The sequence below is a fragment of the Eublepharis macularius genome, chromosome 12 (genome assembly GCF_028583425.1).
Source record: "Eublepharis macularius isolate TG4126 chromosome 12, MPM_Emac_v1.0, whole genome shotgun sequence".
Lineage (NCBI taxonomy): Eukaryota > Metazoa > Chordata > Lepidosauria > Squamata > Eublepharidae > Eublepharis > Eublepharis macularius.
In genome coordinates, this window is record NC_072801.1 from 37798772 (window position 1) to 37819184 (window position 20413).

Consider the following 20413-nt stretch of genomic DNA (forward strand, 5'->3'; position numbering starts at 1 on the left):
CACCACAAGGCTTAGAAATGTTTAAAAAATTGCACGGGAAGAAAATGCATCACAAGTGTACTGTGTTTGTATTTGGCAGGGAGAGCCTTCAGTGCAGAATTGCAGCCTGTCCTCCTCTCCTAAATGGGAGGGTAATGGAGCAATGTGGAGTAAATAAACTGACTCTTGTATAACTAAAGTGCAGACAGCATTGTCAAATACCCCTTTTGGTTTCTGGCACCCGGACCGCAAAGGAGAATGCCAGGCTTGCATGTTTAATAAATCTCAATCTGGGGCAATCATGAAGGAAGCAAGATGAGGAAGGGTTTCATACGAGGAGCAGAAGGAACAGGTGGATAAGCTCACCCACCCACCCCATTTCCTCCCCAGTCATTTTACTGCAAATTGGTGCTACGAGTGTTCTTGGCTGAGAGAGAAAGCACTGGAAGGGGAAAGGGGCTTCAGGGTAAGCAGGGGAGAGTTCAGCGAGAGTTCCGCATGCTTTTGAGCCCATTTTGCTCACTAAATTGGACCCCTCACCACCCACTTTCTGCCTGATGGTTGCAGAACCAAGCTTAAACATTTTAGTTTAGTTTAATCCTGGACCCTTTACAGATTATGCCTGCCAGTTTCTTCAAAAACTCTTACACAATGAGGACTAGAGACTTGCATCTAGGGTTGCCAGCCTCCAGGTAGTGGCTGGAGAGCTCCCGGAATTACAATTGGTCTCCAAGCAACAGAGATCAGTTCACCTGGAGAAAATAGCTACTTTGGGGGGTGGACTCTGTGGAATTATGCCACGCCAAGGTCCTTTCGTTCCTCAAACTCCACTTTCTCCAGGTTTCACCCCCCACACACAGATCTCCAGGAATTTCCTACGTTGGAGCTGGCAACCCTACTTGTATCCTTTAAAGAAAAGAAGCAATAGCATCTGTTTGGTGGTTCTCTGCTTTAGAGCAAGTTAAATCCTGTTAAAAAAAAAAGAACCCTGACTTTGGCAGCTCGTGCCTTTGTAGGTTCTGAGATTACAAGGCACTGGGCGGGGGGGGGGGGCAGTAGGAGTCTGTCTTTCTATCAGCTGTATTGTCTCCTTTACCCCCAGCCTGGCATGTGGATTAATCACACTGGAGCTGGGCCAGTAAACTATTCTGATATATCAGCTGCCCCTGGCAGGGCCCTTAGTAATATATTCCTAGGTGGGGGCTTGTGGCGTTAACATCAAATTTAAGTTCACTCAGAGTGTTGGTGGGGATTGGGGTGGGGTTGAGGCAGCAGATTCAAGCCCCTTCTGGCTGCCTAGCAGTAGCACATCTTTAGCCAATGAGGGCTCTTCTTGCATGCAAATGTTGGGTCAGTTTGGTTGTAAGCTTTTAATCTTTTTTTTAAAACAACAATGTTATATTTGTTTTCAAATGATTCTTTTCCTCTAGGGGAGGGAGAACTTGGATTTAAATGGTGCATCAAAAGATAGGAAATGGTTGTAATTGGTATCATGTATCCGTAAGTGGAACCACTCCCAAAGAGAGGGCAGTGCACGGTAGAGCTTTGGAGCATAGCATTTGTGACTTCTGCCCTCTGTAGAAAAAATTAAAATATTGACACTGTTCTTCTCCAGAGGTGGCAGTCTTGCAACCCTCTCACAATCGAGCGCGGAGGAGCTTCATAGATTGCCATGACTTTCTGGAGGGGTAGCAAAGAGTATACGTAGAAGTTTTAGTGCAATGAAGTTTAGGTTGATGACCTCCGAGGCTGGGGAAGCTGGAATTATCCTGGAATTATAGCTGATCTCCAGACTACAGAGATCAGTTCCGCTAGAGAAAATGGCTGCTTCGGAGGGTGGGCTCTATGGCGTTATATCCCATTGAGGCCCCACCCCTTCACAAACCCTGCCACCCCCTGCTCCACCCCCAAATCTCTAGGAATTTCCCAACCCAGAGCTTGCAATCCTAAATGAAGTCCTGCTCACCCCCACTCAAGTTCATCTTTACAGGGCTTTCAGAACACATTGCTGGACTTGTTTCCCCAATCTTTTAAAGATCTGTTGTTTCCAAACTGGTCAATTTAATTATTGACCATTGTAACTTAAAATTTGTCTGATTCAGTTGTGCATTCGTCTGTATTAAAGGTTTATAATACATATGTACTATATGTGCCGTCATGTTGCAAATGACTTACGACGTCTCCCACAAAGGGCACGTGAGAAGCTGAGGTGGTTTACCATTGCTTTCCTCTGCTGAGTCTTCCTTGGTAGTCTTCCATCCAAATATTGACTTTGCTTAGATATGATGAGATTGGGCTATACCAGTGCGGCCTTCCCTCCCAAAGGTTTATAGTACAACTAGTAAAATACCACATTATTGTATGAATCAAGGGAATGCTCCTACATGGGTTGCAAGGGACCCTTGGAAGGGATGCTATGAGCCCATGTGCTCCCTAGATACAGAGACACATTGCAGCCTTCTGCAGGAGCCTTGTCCATGACAGCCAATGTCGGGGGGGGGGGTGTTGGAGGGGGGTTGCAATAGTATCTCTAATAGCAGTCTTTTGTTTATTAAGGGGTACCCATATCTATAGAGACATAATCCCTTTATTTTGTACTGTGGCCTCCAAGCGTCATTTATTTACTTCATTTGTATCCTACCTTTTTCTCCAATTGGGACTTCAAGCAGCTTAAATCATTTCTCGCACCTCCATTTTATACTAACAACAATCTTGTGAGGTAGGGTACGCTGAGAATAGTCACTGAGCTTGCTTCTGTGGCAGAATGAGGATTCAAACCTGTGCAGGACTTTTTTTCTGGGGAAAGAGGTGGTGGAACTCAGTGGGTTGCCCTCGGAGAAAATGGTCACATGGCTGGTGGCCCTGCCCCCTGATCTCCAGCCAGAGGGGAGTTGAGATTGCCTTCCGCGCCGCTGCGGCACGGAGGGCAATCTCAACTCCCCTCTGGCTGGAGATCAGGGGGCAGGGCCACCAGCCATGTGACCATTTTCAAGAGGTTCCGGAACTCCATTCCCCCGCGTTCCCCCTGAAAAAAAGCCCTGATCCTGGGTGTTCCAGTTCCTAGTCCAACATTCTAACCATACACAAACAATGCCAATTTAAACTAAAGTATGCAACTTACCAAGCCCTTTCTCCAAACATCTGGCTTTGGTAAGCCGTGCTGATTCCATGGGCCACTGGCTATAAGCCACCGGCTATAAACTAAGGGCTCTTTGGCCCAGTCTTTAAGCTACCTGCAGAAAAGGGAGAAGCAGATGCTACATCACAAGGTGGTTGTAAGCATTACTCTGTAGGGTTTTGTGAATTTTCTTTAATGGTTGGATGCACTGTCTAATTGATGATGACAACAGTTAAACCAGCTCCCTGCTCTTGGGGATCTCGCTCAGATTATAGAAAGGAGGATTTTTAAAAAAATTGAAGGCTAACCAAAGTGTTTAAAATTAGGTGGTCTTACAAATGGCTATTTATTATTAATAAAGCAAGCGACATCCCAGCAGCCCCTGCAAATGGTTCAGAGGATCAGTGCTGAATTTTGTTATGTAGGCTCCCAGTCATTCAAAAGATAGATGCTCATGCAATTTCTGTTGCTTGAGTGTGCTTTGTGAAGGAATTATAGCAACAATGATGAACCTTATGCAAGAGTTCTCCTGCACCCCATAGTGTCTCTGTGACAAGGCCAGAGGGCCATTTTCCCCTTGCCAAGCCCCCAACCTCCCTAGTTATTTGCATCATGCTGGGGAAAGGCCAGCCTCCCACTGCACACAATGACCCCAGTCTGCAACTTAGTTGGTCCCCCTCTGGTGCTCTCCACTCCTCCAAGGGTGGTTCTACTCCTTGTCCTGATCTAACCCTTCCCAGAGGGTCTAATCCCCATCGGGAAGGTCATTTGAGGACACAGCTGGGTCTCCCTGTCTCTCTTTCTCTCCCTCCCCACAATTCTTTTTCCCTCTGGGGAAGCTGGCAGGACCTTTCTCTTTCCACTTTTCCTTTGATGATGTTACACAGGTTGGGCAACGTGCCAGAGAGCTGCAGGTTTCCTAACAGACTATGTGGGGGGCAGGATTTGTGCAGGGAAAGTGTGAGCTGCAGGGGGAGAAGAGGGGGGGGGACCAAAGCAATCTAACCTTTGCTTAACCCCTGCCTAGAGTAAAAAGGAGGAATCTCCAAGAAATGGCAGCCCACACCAAAGTGATCTGGGGAAACTGAGGCAGGAATCATTGTCCTCCTTCACCTCTAGTCCGGTGGTTGAAAGAATCTTGTCTCTTTTGTTTTGGTGCCTGCTCTCTCCCTTCCTAATGCTCCTTGTTTTCCAGCACAACCTCCTTGCATGAAATTTTTTTGTTCTCCTTAAGGGCATAAGTCACTGGTGGGGAATTTCTCAAATGAGAGGTCCAACTGCTCTGCATGTCGTATGAGTGGAAGTTGAGACCAGGCCCCAGAGGGGAGAACGCTCCAGCTGGTTGCAAGAAGAAATATTACTTAAGAGATGTCTGGATTTGCCCAGAGGCCACCTGCTCTTTCTGTGTTCTGAGGTGGGAAGTATTGCACTGAAAACAAGTTTCTGGGCAAAACCTGTGTGCAGTGGGATTTGGAGCCCAAGAGTGTTGAGTGGGCAAACTCCTTAGTTCAAGATGGGAAGAGCAAGGAAGCAGCAGTCTAAATCCCATCCTCTTGGGTTAATGTTCCCTTTTCGAGAGGAGTGTGTGGGATCAGTGTGTCAGCCCCCTCCCCCGTTTTTGCATAGGTTTATTTAAATGTATGTAAAATCCTTGTGTTTGCTGTTGAATGTAGAGGCAGAGCATTAAAAATGAAAAAGGATGGAGATATAAACTGGTTACGACCACTTTGAACCAGTCTGCTGGCTTCCGTACACATCCTCTCTCTCTCTTCCAAGTCGAGTCATTTTTTAGTATTCGTTGTGTGTTCTTTGTGGAGTCTATATATATTTATCAATGCAGAAGCAGAGCCCAGCTGGGGTCAGAGGTTCTCCTGCCATTGGTGGCTGTGGAGGAGATGGATCTCTTGATACAGTGCTATTCTATTGTTTTTGTTTTCATGTGCAATGCGGGGCAGGGGGTGGGTGCTGCTCCAAAATCAAAAGTCCTGCATTAATATTGTCAGACTCTCAGTTCCAAGGAATTTCACATACTTTGTGTAGGCTTCTAACAAAACAATCCTAAGCAGAGTTACTCCAGTTTAAGTCCATTGAAATCAATGGGTTTAGGCTGGAGTAACTCTGTTTAGGATTGTACTGTAGATGTCATGGAGTGTACAAAGTATTTATGCATGTCCAAGGAAATACCCAGGTGTGTTGTAGCAGTGCATCTCAATTACTGTCACATGCCACTGAACAGTTCCAAATTTCCCTTTTAAAAGTCCCATCTTTACATAGCCTTCTGTGTATAGCAAATGAGGGTACACACTGTACAGGGTACCAATACATTCCCTTGTCACAGATTATAGTGATAGCCACTAACTTCTTAACAACAACAACAACAAAGTTTAAAGTTGTCAATGGCTGTTAACTGTCAAGGCTAAATAGAACCTCCATGTTCAAAGGCAATGTTGCTCTGAATATCAAATGAAGTTGGGGACAGGTAACTGCATCATGTCATGCATCTGAACTTCAATCTAGTTAACTGTTGGGGTGTCAAAATGCTAGTGCAGGTAGAATCTTGGTCTGACACGTGACTCTCAGTGGTTAGACCCTCTGCAAGCTACAAAGCAGCAGAGGGAGATGTGAACCCAGGTATCCCAACTCTGATACAAGGTGCTAACCACTTTGCCACACTGGCTGCACTTGGGACCACGATTTATCAATCCCCAGATAATTAATCTCTATCTCTCTCCCTCCCTCTCTCCCTCCCTCTCTTCCCACCCCCTATACCTTTGTCCTTGCCAAATTCAGAAGAACAGAATAAACTGTGTAAAATAAGCAATCAGATGCTGAAATGAAATTCATTGGCATAAATCACCCAACACAGTTTAGGTTTTAAAATACATAGCTTGGGGATTGAGTGGGATGTGGCAACTCCAGGATTTGCAGTTATAATGGAGAGGATAGTAGCAAAGATCAATTAAACATGATTTTATTTTTAAAAAATTACTGTTCCTTATTCTAACATCACAGAGACTTGAGGGTGGGTGAAAAAAAATGATTGAAGAAGGAAACAAGTCTCTCTCTTTTGCCTTTACAGGATCCCATTTCCGTGTTTTGCCCCAGAATGTTTGATGTTCACCAACGCTGAGGAGGCGCGATGCGGATTGCCTCCTAGCTCTGGGTAACGCCCCCCTCCCTCCCAAATTCTGAACCTGCATCTGTCGTGGCGGCCACGGAGAGTCGCCTCTGGGGGCGGAGCCCACCTCGGTCTCTCCTTCTTGGTCCTGGATGGAATTGCGGTGAATGGAACAGAAGCCCAGCACGGTGGAGTGCCTGTCAGAGCCAGAGGACACCCGGTAAGGCTGCCAAGCGGGTCGCAGGCTTCTGCATATTCTAGATTCCTCTTATGTGTACCTCAGCTGGTTGCAAAGAGTTGTATGAGTTCTGGAAGTGACACCTGAAGGGATCCCTGAATTGTAGTGATACCGTTGTGAACAAGAGTGTCACAGGCCAAGTTGGATAGGCCCTTTAACCTACCAGGGAAGTTCCTGGAAGGCCGCTGGCAGCCCAGAACAAATTGAGCCAAGTGGGGCCCATTTGGCTCAAACCAGGATGGAGCATGATGGCAGGAGGTGTAGCTTTGTCTGTTAGGGCCAACCACAGGGGCCACTTGACTCAGGACTGCTTTAACATTTCAATCCACCCCGGTAACAGGGGAGTATGTAAGTAGAGAAGTCGCATTTAAGGTTGTTTTCCAAGACTTTGTTATGTCTGTTCCTCATTTTGGCGTTGGCAAGCACAGAACTCGATACTGGATGCAGAATGCAAGTCTTTTTTTAAAAAAAGACGTTTCTTGCCCTTCTGATAGCACACACAGAGATTTGACTTGAAATAGAGGGAGCAGCCTCTGCTCCCAAAACAAGCGCCTCTTCTCAGTTTTTTTCTCTTCCTCAGCCTCTTCTCAGCAGTCTGAAAAATCTGTTTTGAGGAGAAGCAGCTTGTTTAATTAGGCAAGGCAGATAGGGCTCAGAGTTCCTGGTTGCTCACCCTTGAACTCAAAATGTCTTGTCTCAAGACGTGAGGAATGAGATTGGGTCCCAAGGAGTGTATGTGAGCAAGCCACTGGCATGGCACAAGATACAAATTAAAGCCTCTAGTAGCCCAAAATCACCAACCATGTAGGAGGATGCCCATTGCATCTCTGCAAGAGTCATTAGTCTGGGTTTGTCCACAGTGTCTGCCATGCTCCATTAACTATGATTAAGCTATTTTTAACAATTCATAGTGGAGAAGTGCCCTGATCTGGATAATCTAGGCAAGCCTGGAAAGACCAGGGTTGCTATGCAGAGGCAGGCAATGGCAAAATCTCTTAGTCTCTTGCCTTGAAAACCCCAACAGGGGGGTCACCATAAGTCAGCTTACCGTAAGTCAGCACTTACCACCACCACCACCACTGGAGAGGTTCAGCAGAATTGCCCACCCACAGATGAGACTTCCTGTTGTATCTCTGCCAGAGTCACCACGCTGGTTCTTTTTCCTCCCAGTGAGGAGTATTGCCCACTTTTATGTCGAGTACAGCTTTTATGTCGAGTACAAGGGTAGGCTCCTGTGAAGATGGATAATTCTTATTCTTTCATTCTTTTTGGATGGAAGCAAAGTTCATGTCCAGTGGTAGTTTGTTAGGAAAATATAGTTCAGCTTTTAGAGGAATTTGGGAAACTTTGCATTACCTTTCCCTTTGAGCCCTTTCAAACTATTTGGTTGTGTGAATGTGGTTTTACAGAATAGTAGAATGATAATTACTTTAAGACTGGAACTCAGAGCTAAAGAATATGCTTTGCATGCAGAAAAGCTCAGCTTTGATCTCCGGCATCTCTAGTAAAAGGAACCAGGTAGCAGGAGCTGGGAAAGACCCAGTTCTGCCTGATACCCTGGCGAACCTCTCCCAGTCAGAAGTAACAGTCCTGAGCTATCAATGACCTGGGTTGGTCTGAAAGCCACTTCAATGTCTTTCATGCCTTGGAAGGGGACATATCCACAGAAGTCTCAATACATTACACTGCCCTCTTGGGAGTATTCTTGGCAAAACCTTTCACCTGCTTTTTGTGGAACAGGTACTCACATGTACCGTGGGTGTGTGGCATTTTGAGTGGACACGGGGGCATGGCTAGAGTTGCAAAGTGCCTATGTAAACAAGGTCACAGTATGGGGCAAAAGCGTGTGCTGGGGGTGAAAATCACAAAATGAAAGGACAAGATTCAAAATGTTTCCAATAGTATATTTTATTGCTCTTTTATTTGATAAGATAGGAAGCCAGCTTCTGTGGCTGTGGCCGGGTAAAGCAGCCTTTCCCATACATGCTGCGGTTATAAGAAATCCCTATCACTATTGTTCTTTGCTGATTGGCAGTATTTTCATTCTGGAAAATAACTAAAAATATGAATTAAAAACACCGGATTTATTTAATTTAGATTTATTTAATTTAATTTATGTATTTCTATTATATTTATTTTTTCTGTTGTTCCAACCTCCTTGGTTTGCAGGATCATTGTTTTTCTCCCCTTTTTGTTGTCTTTACCAGTATTTTCATTCTTCCATTAAATGCCCTTCTTGTTCTCTGACAGCTTTCTCTGTCCTGATGCCATTGGCTGAACTGCTGTGATGTCACAGCAGATCAGTGATGGGAATGTCATGACCTCTCTGGCTATTATTGGTTTAACTGCTCTAATTTTTCTGTGATCGATTATTAAAGACAGCACAACTCTCTTGGTGGTGGGGAGTGCCCTCAAGTCATAGCTGACCCATGGCAACACCTGCTGGGGTTTTCAAGGCAAGAGACTAACAGAGGTGGTTTGCCATAGCCTGCATCTGTAACCCTGGTCTTCATTGGAGATCTCCCATCCAATTACTAACCAAGGCCGAACCAGCTTAGCTTCTGAGATCTGATGAGATCAGGCTCACGTGGGCTATCCAAGTCAGGGCAGACGGCACTCTTAGGAAGGGTTTTTCCTTACTGCCAAACTGCATGTAACGCCAACAGATCCATGATTGGATCTCCCAATGTTTTCTTGAAAACTGAAAAGCAGCCATGTATGAGCCAGGAGTGGTTAGAGTGCTGAACTAAGATCCTGGGGATTCTAGTTCAAATCCCTACTCTGCCATGGAAGTTTGCTGGGTGATCCTGGACTTGTAACACACACATAGCCTAACCTACCTCACAGGATTGCTGTGAGGATAAAATGGTAGAGAGGAGAACAATGGAAATGGCTTTGGGTGCCCAGTGGAGAGAAAGACATGATATAAAAGAAGCAAAGGAATGGAGAACCCAAATTAGTTTGGGGCTGTGGTGCTAGAGCAAAGGGATGTCCTCCCCCCCCCCCGCCTTGTAATCCAGAGTTCCTCTTCACAATAAATCAAACTAGCATGTTTTTGTTACTTTACACTACAGTCCACCTTGAGGAGGGGTCGTGGCTCAAGGGTAGAGCATCTACTTTGCGTGCAAAAGATCCCAGGTCCAGTCCCTGGCACCTCCAGTTAAAATGACCAGGCAGGAGGTAATGGGAAAGACGTCCGCCTGAGACCCTGGGACCTGCTTCCTGTCTGAGTAGACAAGGCTGACCTTGATAGAACAACGGGCTGACTCTGTCTAAGGCAGCTTCATGTTTTCCTGTGCTACTGCTGTGGGTAAAGATTGTCTCTAGGTGATCATGCAGGGGAATTTTTATAAAGGGTGGGTCCTTCCCCCGCCCTTTCAGTCTACATGCGTCTCAGTGAAGATGTGTAGGGAAGGAAACTGTTTAAAACATTGTGGGCTGCTAATTTTTGAGGCCACCTTTGCAAGGCTCTGTAGCTTATGTAGGTTGGGGTTTTCAGACATGACCAGGGAATTGACATGGCAACTAATTAGGGGACAACAGGGAGAAAAACCCTTCCTGATTGTCAGTCTGGAAACACCTGTACAAGACATATTTAGAACAAGCACCTACAAGGCCAAGGAAGTAAGTGGTTAATGCATCGACGCGAGAGCCCATGTGTAAGTTCCCGAGCCCTCACAGAGGCTGTGACGATGCTGTGAGCTGATGGAGTTGCTGGCTCACAGCTCGGATTCTTGGCAGAATTTGCGAGGTGACGAAACCACAGCTCCTATAGCAAAGATTGGCACTCTGAGATCTTGACATTGCCAGTTCCCGTTTGCTGCACTCCTTGGCTTTTTTTCTCATTCTCGGAGGATGTTCTGTGCATTGGTGGAATCTGGTGTCCAGCTTCAAATTGAGGCACCTTGAGAGATGCAGCTTTCTTGGGGTGGCCTTCCCTCGAAAAGCAAAGACGTTCACCCACCCCAAGAGTTGCAGCACTGGAAACTTGCTAGTGGTATCTCTCAGAGGTTCAGAAACTAGAGAAGAGTTTGGCAGGGGTGTCCCAGTGGTCAGCTGGTGGGTATTAAGTTGCTGTGCCTCGGCTTCTTCTGTTCACTGGCTGTCCTAGTCACCTAACCTCGATCTGGATTCCCATCTCCCTAAGTCAGGTTCTCCAGTGACCCTGGGAGGAAAGGAGAGAGGGTGTGTGTGTGTCAGTGTGGCCTTCTGCTGGAGTGCGTAGCTCTGTACATTGGCTTTCAGCCATCTAGGGCTATGTTCTCCAGGGTAACCTTCTCTGCCACAGTCCAGATTTGTAGTTGATTGATGGGGGAGGCTGAGCAGATGGGTGAGTGTCCTGCATCAAGATGATTTATCAGGGGACCAGCATGTTCACTGGGTGGAGCGATACTTCTGTAAGTGTTGTGCAAGCTGCGCTATGAACAATAATACATTTCTTTCCCCCTTCTTCACACCCACCCATTTTTTCATATTAAACCTTTTTACATTTTCACACCAGAATTTCTTAAGCCTGTTGATTCAACGCTGTATTTGTCCAACAACATTGCAGCAAAGACAAAGGGCTATATATTGGATGCAAGGTGTAAGAATGAAGTGTGCCACTAATTTTAATCCAGAAAAATGTGTGCCTCTGGGTAATGGATGCTTTGAGAAGTGCTAAGTGAGAGGCAGGGGACTCTTCTTGTATCTCTGTTTAGCTATTTAATTTTTTCCCCCTAGATCAGATCAAGGCCAGCCTAGTCCAGCATTAATTTAAATCTCCATCATAGTCCACCAGATAACTCCAGATGTTCACAAGCAAGGCATGAAAGTAATGCCTTCATCTGTTGCCCTACCCCCCAATCTTGTATTGGGAGATATACTGCCTTTATATGTGGAGGTTTGATTTATTTTACTTTTTAAACGTATGTGCCTGCTTGCCAGAGTCTTCCTCAAGGCGGCTTTTTAAAAAATTAAACAATCGAACATCAAAGAAAATAATTAAAACAATGCCGAACTTAAACCCCATCAGCAAATAAAGCCATTATGAAAAGTGCATGAAAGCAAATAATTAAAAGAATGCAAAACATAAGTTCCATCATCAATAAAACCATCATGAAAAGACCATGAAAGCAATCTTAGTACAGATCAGAAAATGGTGATCAGGTAGGACACAGACCAAGAAACAAATGGAACAATCCTGTTCTTCAGTTACATTCCTCGAGTTGGCTGCTGCTTGCAGTTCTCTTCCCCTGCCTCTCTGCCCCCAGAGAAGGGTTCAAGGTATTTTATCCTCTATTGCCCCTTCCTGCACCACTGTTGGCTGAGTCTCAGCAGAGCCCCCACAAAGGGGGGATTAGTTTTACTGGGAAAGTTCCTGCTGGTCTACTGCCCTGGAGATGTTGCTGGTGGCTGAGTGTTATCTCAGTCAATACACAGCCTGCTCTCATTATCATTGCCCCCACGGCCCTTGTCCAAGCCAAGCAGTCCCTGTGGCACTACCCATACCATGGGGCCCCTTGGGCTCAACTTGCTACAGAGCTATTTTAACACTCCACTCTATCCCTGACCACAGGGCCCAGTTTGGGTCCAGATAGCAGCCACATGGATCCAGGGCCCCGTTGTCTTTCATGCCGTCGATGGCCAGGAGCGAGCCGAACTACTGCTGTTCCCTCCTCGTTTCTGTGCTTTGACTAATTGCTTGGATGGCTTAGCTAGGGAACCATTCTGGGACACGATGCTTCTCTGCGCAAGACTTTCTTCTCGGTTGTAAAGTTGCTGCTGCTCTGAGATGTTTTTTGTTTAGATTTGAGTGGCATGTTACTGTTACCAGAATTTTTCAGTTTGTGTCTTCAATGGCATTACAGATACCATCGGGAATTCTTTCAAGATTCACTTTGAGCCATTAGGAGGAAAGGCAAGATACAGCATTGTAAATAATAGCATCAGTCAGTCCTAGCTAATAGCTATAAAGTTCAGTGGGTGATTTCAATCAACTCTCTCAGTATAACCTTCCTCACAGGGTTGTGAGGAGAAGGAGAGATGAAGAGCTCTCAAGAACTTTGTATACTGACAAGACAAGAGTCATAAAAATGCTGATATGGCTGTCTGGTGCTTTCAGATTGGAAAATCAAGGGCTCTGAAGCTCTTTGAACAACTTCAGCCAAGTGTCTGCCTCATCTACCTTGCAGGGTTGTTCTGAGAATGAAAAGATGTAGAGGAGACAGCATAACCATGTCTTAGAATGGGAAACAGTTCTAAATATGGAGACTGGTGTGGTGGATGTTGAGGAACTGATGGGTGATGGAGGCTTTGTTTTTTAATAACAACGACGACGACGACAACATTTGATTTATATACCGCCCTTCAGGACAACCTAACGCCCATTCAGAGAGGTTTACAAAGTTTGTTATTATTATCCCTACAACAATCACCCTGTAAGGGGCTGAGAGAGCTCTGGAAGAGCTGTGACTGGCCCAAGGTCACCCAGCTGGCTTCAGGTGGAGGAGTGGGGAAATGAAACCCAGTTTAGTGGTTATGGTCTGAGTATATCTGCTTGTTTGTTAATATTCTTTTAAATGGTTAAATTTCTAAAATCTATTATATGCTGTGCATTTTTTTTTGTAAGCCACCTTGAGCCCCTGTTTGGGTGGAAGAGGCAGGATAGCAACATTTTAAATAAAATAAAGTGAAAATTTTGGAAAGAGAAACGGTATTGTGAAGTGGTTTTGGGTGAGTAGCCGTGTTGGTCTGCAGTAGATTTGAGTCCAGTAGAACCTTAGAGACCCACAAGATTTCCAGCTTTTGAGGCTCAAGATATGACAAAGGGAACTTGGAAATCTTGGATCTTGTCACAAAGTGGACTGAACTGTGATTTGGGAGACCTAGGTTCAAATCCTTAATCTGTTATTAAGCTTGCCGGGTGACCTTGGTCAGTCTCTCTTTTTGTCTGTCTCAATCTGACCTACCTCACACAGCTATTGTGAGGTAAAGTAGAGGAAGGGAGAGCTGTGTACAATACCCCGAGTTCCATGGGGAAAAAATGGGAAAATGTGTTCCATATGTACCAGGGGTCGGCAACCTACTGCTCTAGAGCCAGATGTGGCTCAGTATGAAATAACAACAACAACATTCGATTTATATACTGCCCATAAGGCAACTTAATGCCCACTCAGAGCGGTTTACAAAGTATGCCATTATTATCCCCACAACAAAACACCCTGTGAGGTGGGTGGGGCTGAGAGAGCTCCAGAGAGCCATGACTAGCACAAGGTCACCCAGCTGGCTTCAAGTGGGGGAGTGGGGAATCAAACTCGGTTCTCCAGATTAGAGTCCCGCGATCTTAACCGCTACACCAAACTGGCTCTTTAACAAATAAAATTTTAAGTTCTATTGGAGGGACGGTGGGAGACTGGAATAACCAGTATGTGAAAGGAATGGCAGGCAAAGATTGTTATGGGACAAAAAAGCGTGGGCTGCAGATACTGCATGGATTATTAATCGATATGTCAGTTCTCAGTAACGTTAATGTTGTATGGTTTCACTTCTGCAAATGGACTTTCCTGTACCAGCTCTTGGTTGATTTCTTGTTCTGAATTTTGATGTCGTTTGGTTTTTCAGTTGTAAAAGGTTGCAGCCTTCAGAGGGAGAGAATAAATGGGTCTGGCTCACTGTTTAATTTGGGCTATATTACTTGGCATTTGTATGTTACTTCACATTTTACAGCCAACCAGCTTCTTGCTGGTGAAAAAAGAGAGGCGAGGGTATCCACTGACCACTCAAAAAGGCTTTGCCTGCTGGCCATCCTGGGATCTGCATGGATAAAAGCCATGTGCATGGTGGGGGGGGGGTGCTTTAGTGAGAAGGGGAATTAGGCAGGACTGTGTAAAAAAAAAGGTGGCTGGATCCAACCTGTTATCTCAGTAGTCCTCATAACAATCCTGCAAGTTTAGACAGTATTATACCTCTGTTGCTGATGAGAAGGTGAGGAAGGGGTTTGCCTGTGCTATGTTTGTGTTAGAGACAGGATCTGAAGGAGGGACTGCCCAGTCTCTGGGCCCTACTGCTCTGGGGTTGCTCTTGCTAGGTGCAAATGCAGTGCAGGGAGCTTGGGCATTCCTTGGCATGGAGCCTTGAGCGTTTAGGCGGGATACGTGGGTGTCAAAAGCACGTGGTCCTTGATGTGTCACTCAGTTGTCTGTGAGACAAGCTGTGATCTAGTCTCTCCAACTCTGTTCCTGCAGGAGCGTTGTCCCTTAGAAGGGCCTGTCTTCCTGTATGCCAGACTGCAGGTGGGGCCTGTTTACCCTTTATCTGTGGTGTCTGGCAGGGCTAGGAGGGGTGTGGGATGTCCCATTCTCTGTTGCTGGTGTGGCCGGGGACCACCCTAAGCTCTGCAATACAGCAGGTGTCTCTTGTTGGCCAGGCTGCCTGTCCCTTGGCCACATGCCCTGCTGCCTCCTGTTTGTCCAGACTGACCTGGCAGGAGGTGTTGGAATCTAGGACAGCCACGTGGGGTTGGGCACCAGATACCTTAGGAGTTCCTCTCCTGCTTCTGGTCCTAAAATTTGCAAAGATGCAGCTTCTCCCCCCTCCTTCCAATTTTTGCACAGTTTGTTCCTTTGTACCAGTTCTGTTCAGCAAGACAAGGGCAGGCACGGGGGCCCAAAACCAAAGATGCCAAAAACTGGAATGTGGGACTGCCTTTGCATAATCCATTGCTATCGGAGTGGGGTTTTTTGCTGCAGAACTGGAGTTTTCTGGATGCAAGATCTGAGAGGGTGGTTGGCTAGAAAACAAGGTTACCAGCAGGTTAGGGGAAAATGCCCTGCCTTTTAAACAGTTGTTTAGTATGGACATAGGCAGCTGAAGCCTTTCATGGTAGGGAGGTAAATAATATCCCATTAAGCCTCTGCTTAAGGACACTTTTCCTGCAGGCAGTTTACAACCCTAATAACCAGGAATGCATATAATCCTGGTTAGATTGGAAGCAGAATTAATACAGCCATTAGCCCTGATGGCTGGATGAGGCCTCCATGTTCAGAGACACTCTACCTCTCAGTTGCTGGGGGGTGGAAACTGTTGGAGGCTTTGGGCTCTGTGCTCCTCCTCCTGTGACCCTTCTGGGGTATCTGGTCTGTCACTGGATGAAACAGGATGCTGGATCAAGTGGACATAAGTCTTCTTAGGTTTGAATGCTCACACTCACTCAATGGGAAGGTACGTTCTCATGTGCATGTGTGTGTTCTGTTTGTTATGCTCACACTTATGGAGGGGGGAACCTTGCAGAAGAAGGTGCCTGCAGGGTAAAAAAACTCTAGGTGTCTCAAGGAAGCAAGCCAAGCCACAAACTGCTTGGAAATATAAAACCAGAGAATGATCTGGTCAGGGAGAAAGTTTCTTCCTTATCTGCAATTTGCTGAAACCCAGGGTTTGAAGAAAACAGCTTTGGCTGAATCCCCTGTACAGTAACTTTTGGGGTCTGTGTATGTATAAAGTAATTCCGCACCTCAGAATTATTTGGTAATTTTTTTATCACACCCTCCCTACAAGAAACATCAAGTGGAATACATGGGTTTCCTCTCTATTTCAACTTCACGTTAGCCTCAGGTAGGTGCGGCTGAGAGAGAACGGCTGGCCTGAGGTCATCTCGAGAGTCTTCACAGCGAGTGGGAATTTGAACCCAGGTCTCCCAAGCTCGGGTCCAGCCCCTACACCACAATTCTAAATTCCCTGCATCTCCCCCTCCCGCATCAGATTCAAAAGCCAATAACAGAATGGATAAGACAGTGAGTTGGAAAGGCCTTCTGTTCAAATGTCACCTCACCCACACGCTCCGTAGCTGGTTTTAGTTCATTAAGCCGCCACTGGCTCCCAGTCTGCTGCATGAGGGATAATAGTAGCAGGCTACCCTAAGCGCCATATAATGGTAGTGCTATATAAATGATGGCTTTACTGGATTTAAGGTTGGGAGAACTCCCTGTGGGGTTGGCATACACCAGGTGAAACAAGCATGCAAGACACGTGCAGGCAGAACGCCTGTCATGGCTGTGAGCAAGCTTGTGAAATTTGGTTCCATCCAGCTGTCAGTGAAGAAGCTGCTGTGTTAGAAGTTTGAGACTCTTCTGCTTTTGGGCAGGGGAGCGGGGGAGACAACAAACCTGGGTTCTGTTGCTTTTTTGGGTTCCTTATTATGCATGCAGATACATGTGTTAAGTGAAGCACTTAGTTGCACAGGCAATGACAGGAATGTGCTGAAGATGTTGGTATTTACCTGTACACATGTGCCCTTGTGAAGGCACATTGTGTACAGAGCATATTTCTGTGCACACACATTGGTCGAAGACAGACAACAACGTGTCTCATTGTCTTCTGCTTTTGTAATTCCACTGTCTTCATTGCTTAAAGCATACCTTGACTGAAGCAGTTTGTTGCTTGCGTTGTTTTCTAATTCTGTTGTTTTCTAGTCCTATTGTTTTCTAGTCCCACTGCATTTCCCACTGGTTCTTATGCTGTCCAATTACACTGTTGTATATTCTGTAATTTGCCTCGAGTCTCAGTGAGAAAGATGGGCTATAAATGCTTGCTTTTAAAAAATTTATATCACGCTTCCCCCCCTGATCAGGGATTCAGAGAGTTTTTTCACCTCATTCCCCCCTTCTCCACTTAATTCTCACTACAACAACCTTGTGAGGGTAGGCTCGACTGAGAGACTATGACAGGCCCAAGGTTGCTTGGTGAGCTTCCATGGTTGAACGAAGGGTTCAAACAGTCATCCCAGGCCCTAGTCCTACACTTTAACCACTATGCCACACACATAAGGGAAATATTTTCATTTTTATATTTGAGTCCTTCTGGTCCCTCATTGCACATTAGAACCCCCCTACACACACACATACACTGCAGTGCAGCATTTGAAACGAATGTTGGTTTAGGCTTGGTGGTCTTCCTTCTGCAAAGAGAGATCTTAATTTTCTAGCCTCTTTGGTGTTATCTACCCTGTTCTTCCCAGCTACCCCTTATGTGCCATATCTAGGGATACTCACCTGTGATTGCCACACCTGGCCACAGGGTGGCAGCCTTGCTCCATAGCTTTGGGTCAAAGGGGTATTTTCTTGGGCAAAATCAATGGCAGCCAGAAAGGAAGAAGGAAGCTAATGGGGCTTGTTTTGAAGGGAGGGCAATGTAAGCACCCTCTTTAGGGACTGAGAGTAAAGCACTGCCCACAGCAGCAAAGGGGATGGCAACCCAAAGATCTGTGTGCGCATGTGTCATCCATGTTGCCAACTTTAGACCATAGAAGGCAGCTGTGATCTCAGAGCACCGATGGGAGCTTTGCAACTGTTCAAACAGTCTGGCTTGCCCGTGTCTTGCTACCTGGCCTGTGAAAATCCACCACCACCACCCCACATTGCCTGGTCATGTTTACGCACTCTCATCTTAAGCTACCTCATAGGGCTGTTGTGAGGATCGAATGGAGGAGGGGACAACAATGTAAACTGCTTTGGGCCCCCATTGAGGAGAAAGGTCGGGTATAAATGAAGTAAGAAATAAACAAACATATAGGCATTTACATCTGTCTCCCAATTTCTGTGTCCAGTCTCTTCCTTGGGGCACAGGGCATCATGTATAGTGTTAGTAATGCATATTTTGTCCTAACCAGGTCCAATCGTAACACTATGTAGGGTGAAGTTGGCTTGGCAGATTTTGAAGGCACTGTTCAAAGGCAGCATATCAGCAGTTCTTTATCATAAACATATAGTTTATTCTCTATATAAGCTTCTTATATTTTTACCCTCATGGAGGGAAAGTAGAGGAGAGAGATTGTAGTTTGAATTTTTGGCCTCTAGCACATTGTCCTCTGCAGCCCTGTGAGGTGGGCCAGGCTGAATTCGAGCTGCCTGGCAGCTTTCCCAGCACCATCCAGTGAGCAGAATGGCCATACAGGAGTTTGTACGTGGGCACCCCAACTGTTTTCCCGCATAGGCAATCAAGGTTCCTTGACCCGGAAAGGGCCTCGGCCCTGCCTGAGGTGCTAAGCCATCTCAGGATGTGTCCCTGTTGCGAACTTTTGTTCTTGCCGCTTGGCCTCAGGGCCAGGGTGTTCCCTCAGGTTTGTCTGTGGCTCCTGTCTTACGCAAATGTGAATCTCTGACTTGCATGGGAAGAGGGAGGGACCGTCTGCTTGAGATCTCAGAAGTTTTGCTTGCTCCAGAGGAGAGGGGAAGGGGGGCTTCAATCCCTCACCCTTGCATGGGAGATGAGGAGGTGTCTGTATACAATTTATTAGGGTTTTTGTTGAACCATTCTGTGGAGGAGCATTTTCTGCTCACACGCTCCATTTATAAGTAATGAGCTCACATTGGTTTGCATGTTGGCTCTTACATGCTTTTCTTCTGTACATACATGGATAGGTCTTTTTTCAGTACTATCTGTAGTTCTGCAGATATGCTCAGTAATGGCTGCAAGAACTTCCAGACAATTCCAGCTTTCAAGTTTCTAGTTCTTCTAGTTGAGGTGATATGTTTGAAAGGATCTTGGCAACACCTGGTGAAATCTCAGAAGTCAGGCAAGCCAGTGAAGATTTCCGCTAGTCAAAAGCTCAGGTGCCTTGTGTGGCTCCTTATACTTCCCGTGACTAGCAAAAGTAAAATAAATTATACAAAGCAGCAAAACTGATGGAATACATTAAGCCAAACAAGAGAAATGATGCTTAATTTGCATAATGTGTACAGGTTAGACAATCTAGGGGATCTTGAAATTGAACTGCTTTTCTTGTTGGGTGTCTATGTGTCACAAATGACTTAAGCAAAATCAAAAAGAGTCCAGTAGCACCTTTAAGACTAACCAATTTTATTGTAGCATAAGCTTTCGAGAATCACAGTTCTCTTCATCAGATGCATGGAGGGCAAAAAGAAACTGGTCAGATATAGAGGAGGAGAGGGGAGGGCGGAGTAGATGCAAACAGCTCCTTCTGATATGGAGATCAGTTTGCTTCTGTTGAGGAAATCAGTATGAGATAACCATTCATAGTCCCTATTCAGTCCCAGCTTGACAGAGTCAAATTTACATATGAATTCCAATTCAGCAGCTTCCCGTTGGATTTTGTTTTTGAAAGGTTTCTGTTGAACTACAGCAACCTTTAAGTCTTTGATGGAATGTCCTGGCAGATTGAAGTGTTCTCCCACAGATTTTGCTACTACAGACTAACACGGCTAACTCCTCTGGATAAATGACTTAAGACGTGTATGTGGGTTAATAAACACAGTTGAGGGCTAGGATACTTGGCTGATTTATTTTGGAAAGTTGGTGTTCGGAAGGTGCTTGGTGCTGTTCACCAATAACTGCAGTCAACTCCGGATCTGGAGGTTAGAGCGCCTCAGGAAACCTGGGTTCTCTTCCCAGCTGGGAGTGGTGAGTGGTTTGCAAGTTACAGAGTTAACTTTCCGCGTGGGAAATAATCTTGTGGCTCGTGTGTGCAGACCATCACGCTGCTTGCTTCTGCACTGGGCTGTGGCTCTTCTGTCTACACCGCAGCAGCCAAAAAGGCTGTCCCTGAACAAACATCCCTGTTTCATGAATGACGGAAGGTTTATTAGATTTTGCTCCAAGCAAGAAGCATGGGGGGAGGGGGGCTGAGTTCCTGACCTATATACGACAGTGGGACATGCAGGGTTTTCACAGCATGCATGAGAAACTGCAGTTGGCACAGCAAAAACAAACAAAAACTGGGTGTGCAGTTGGCGCACGTGGAGGTGAGGTGTCGTTTCTGACTGGCTGCGTAGGGATGAGTGAAATGGCCCCGAGAGGCAGTGAATTGCAGCCTGGGGGGCTCCAGGGCTGTGTTCTTGACAGTCCTAGAGAAAGCCATGCAAGCTCGGATTCAGAGGAGGTGAGCTTTGGAGTCGGGGGTCCTCACTGCGCCCTCCAGCACTGTAGCTCAATGGCAGAGCCTGCATTTTGCGGGCAGAATGCTCCA

General features: G+C 46.0%; 1 protein-coding gene across 1 annotated transcript in view; it reads left to right on the plus strand.

The window, feature by feature from the left end:
- THRA (thyroid hormone receptor alpha) overlaps positions 1-20413 on the plus strand; it is a 132472-nt gene that overhangs the window by 71482 nt on the left and 40577 nt on the right. Inside the window, exon 2 of the mRNA XM_054993631.1 lies at positions 6177-6435. Coding sequence (XP_054849606.1) covers positions 6383-6435 — 53 coding nt within the window. The 5' untranslated portion in view covers positions 6177-6382. The remainder of the gene's footprint in view (positions 1-6176; positions 6436-20413) is intronic.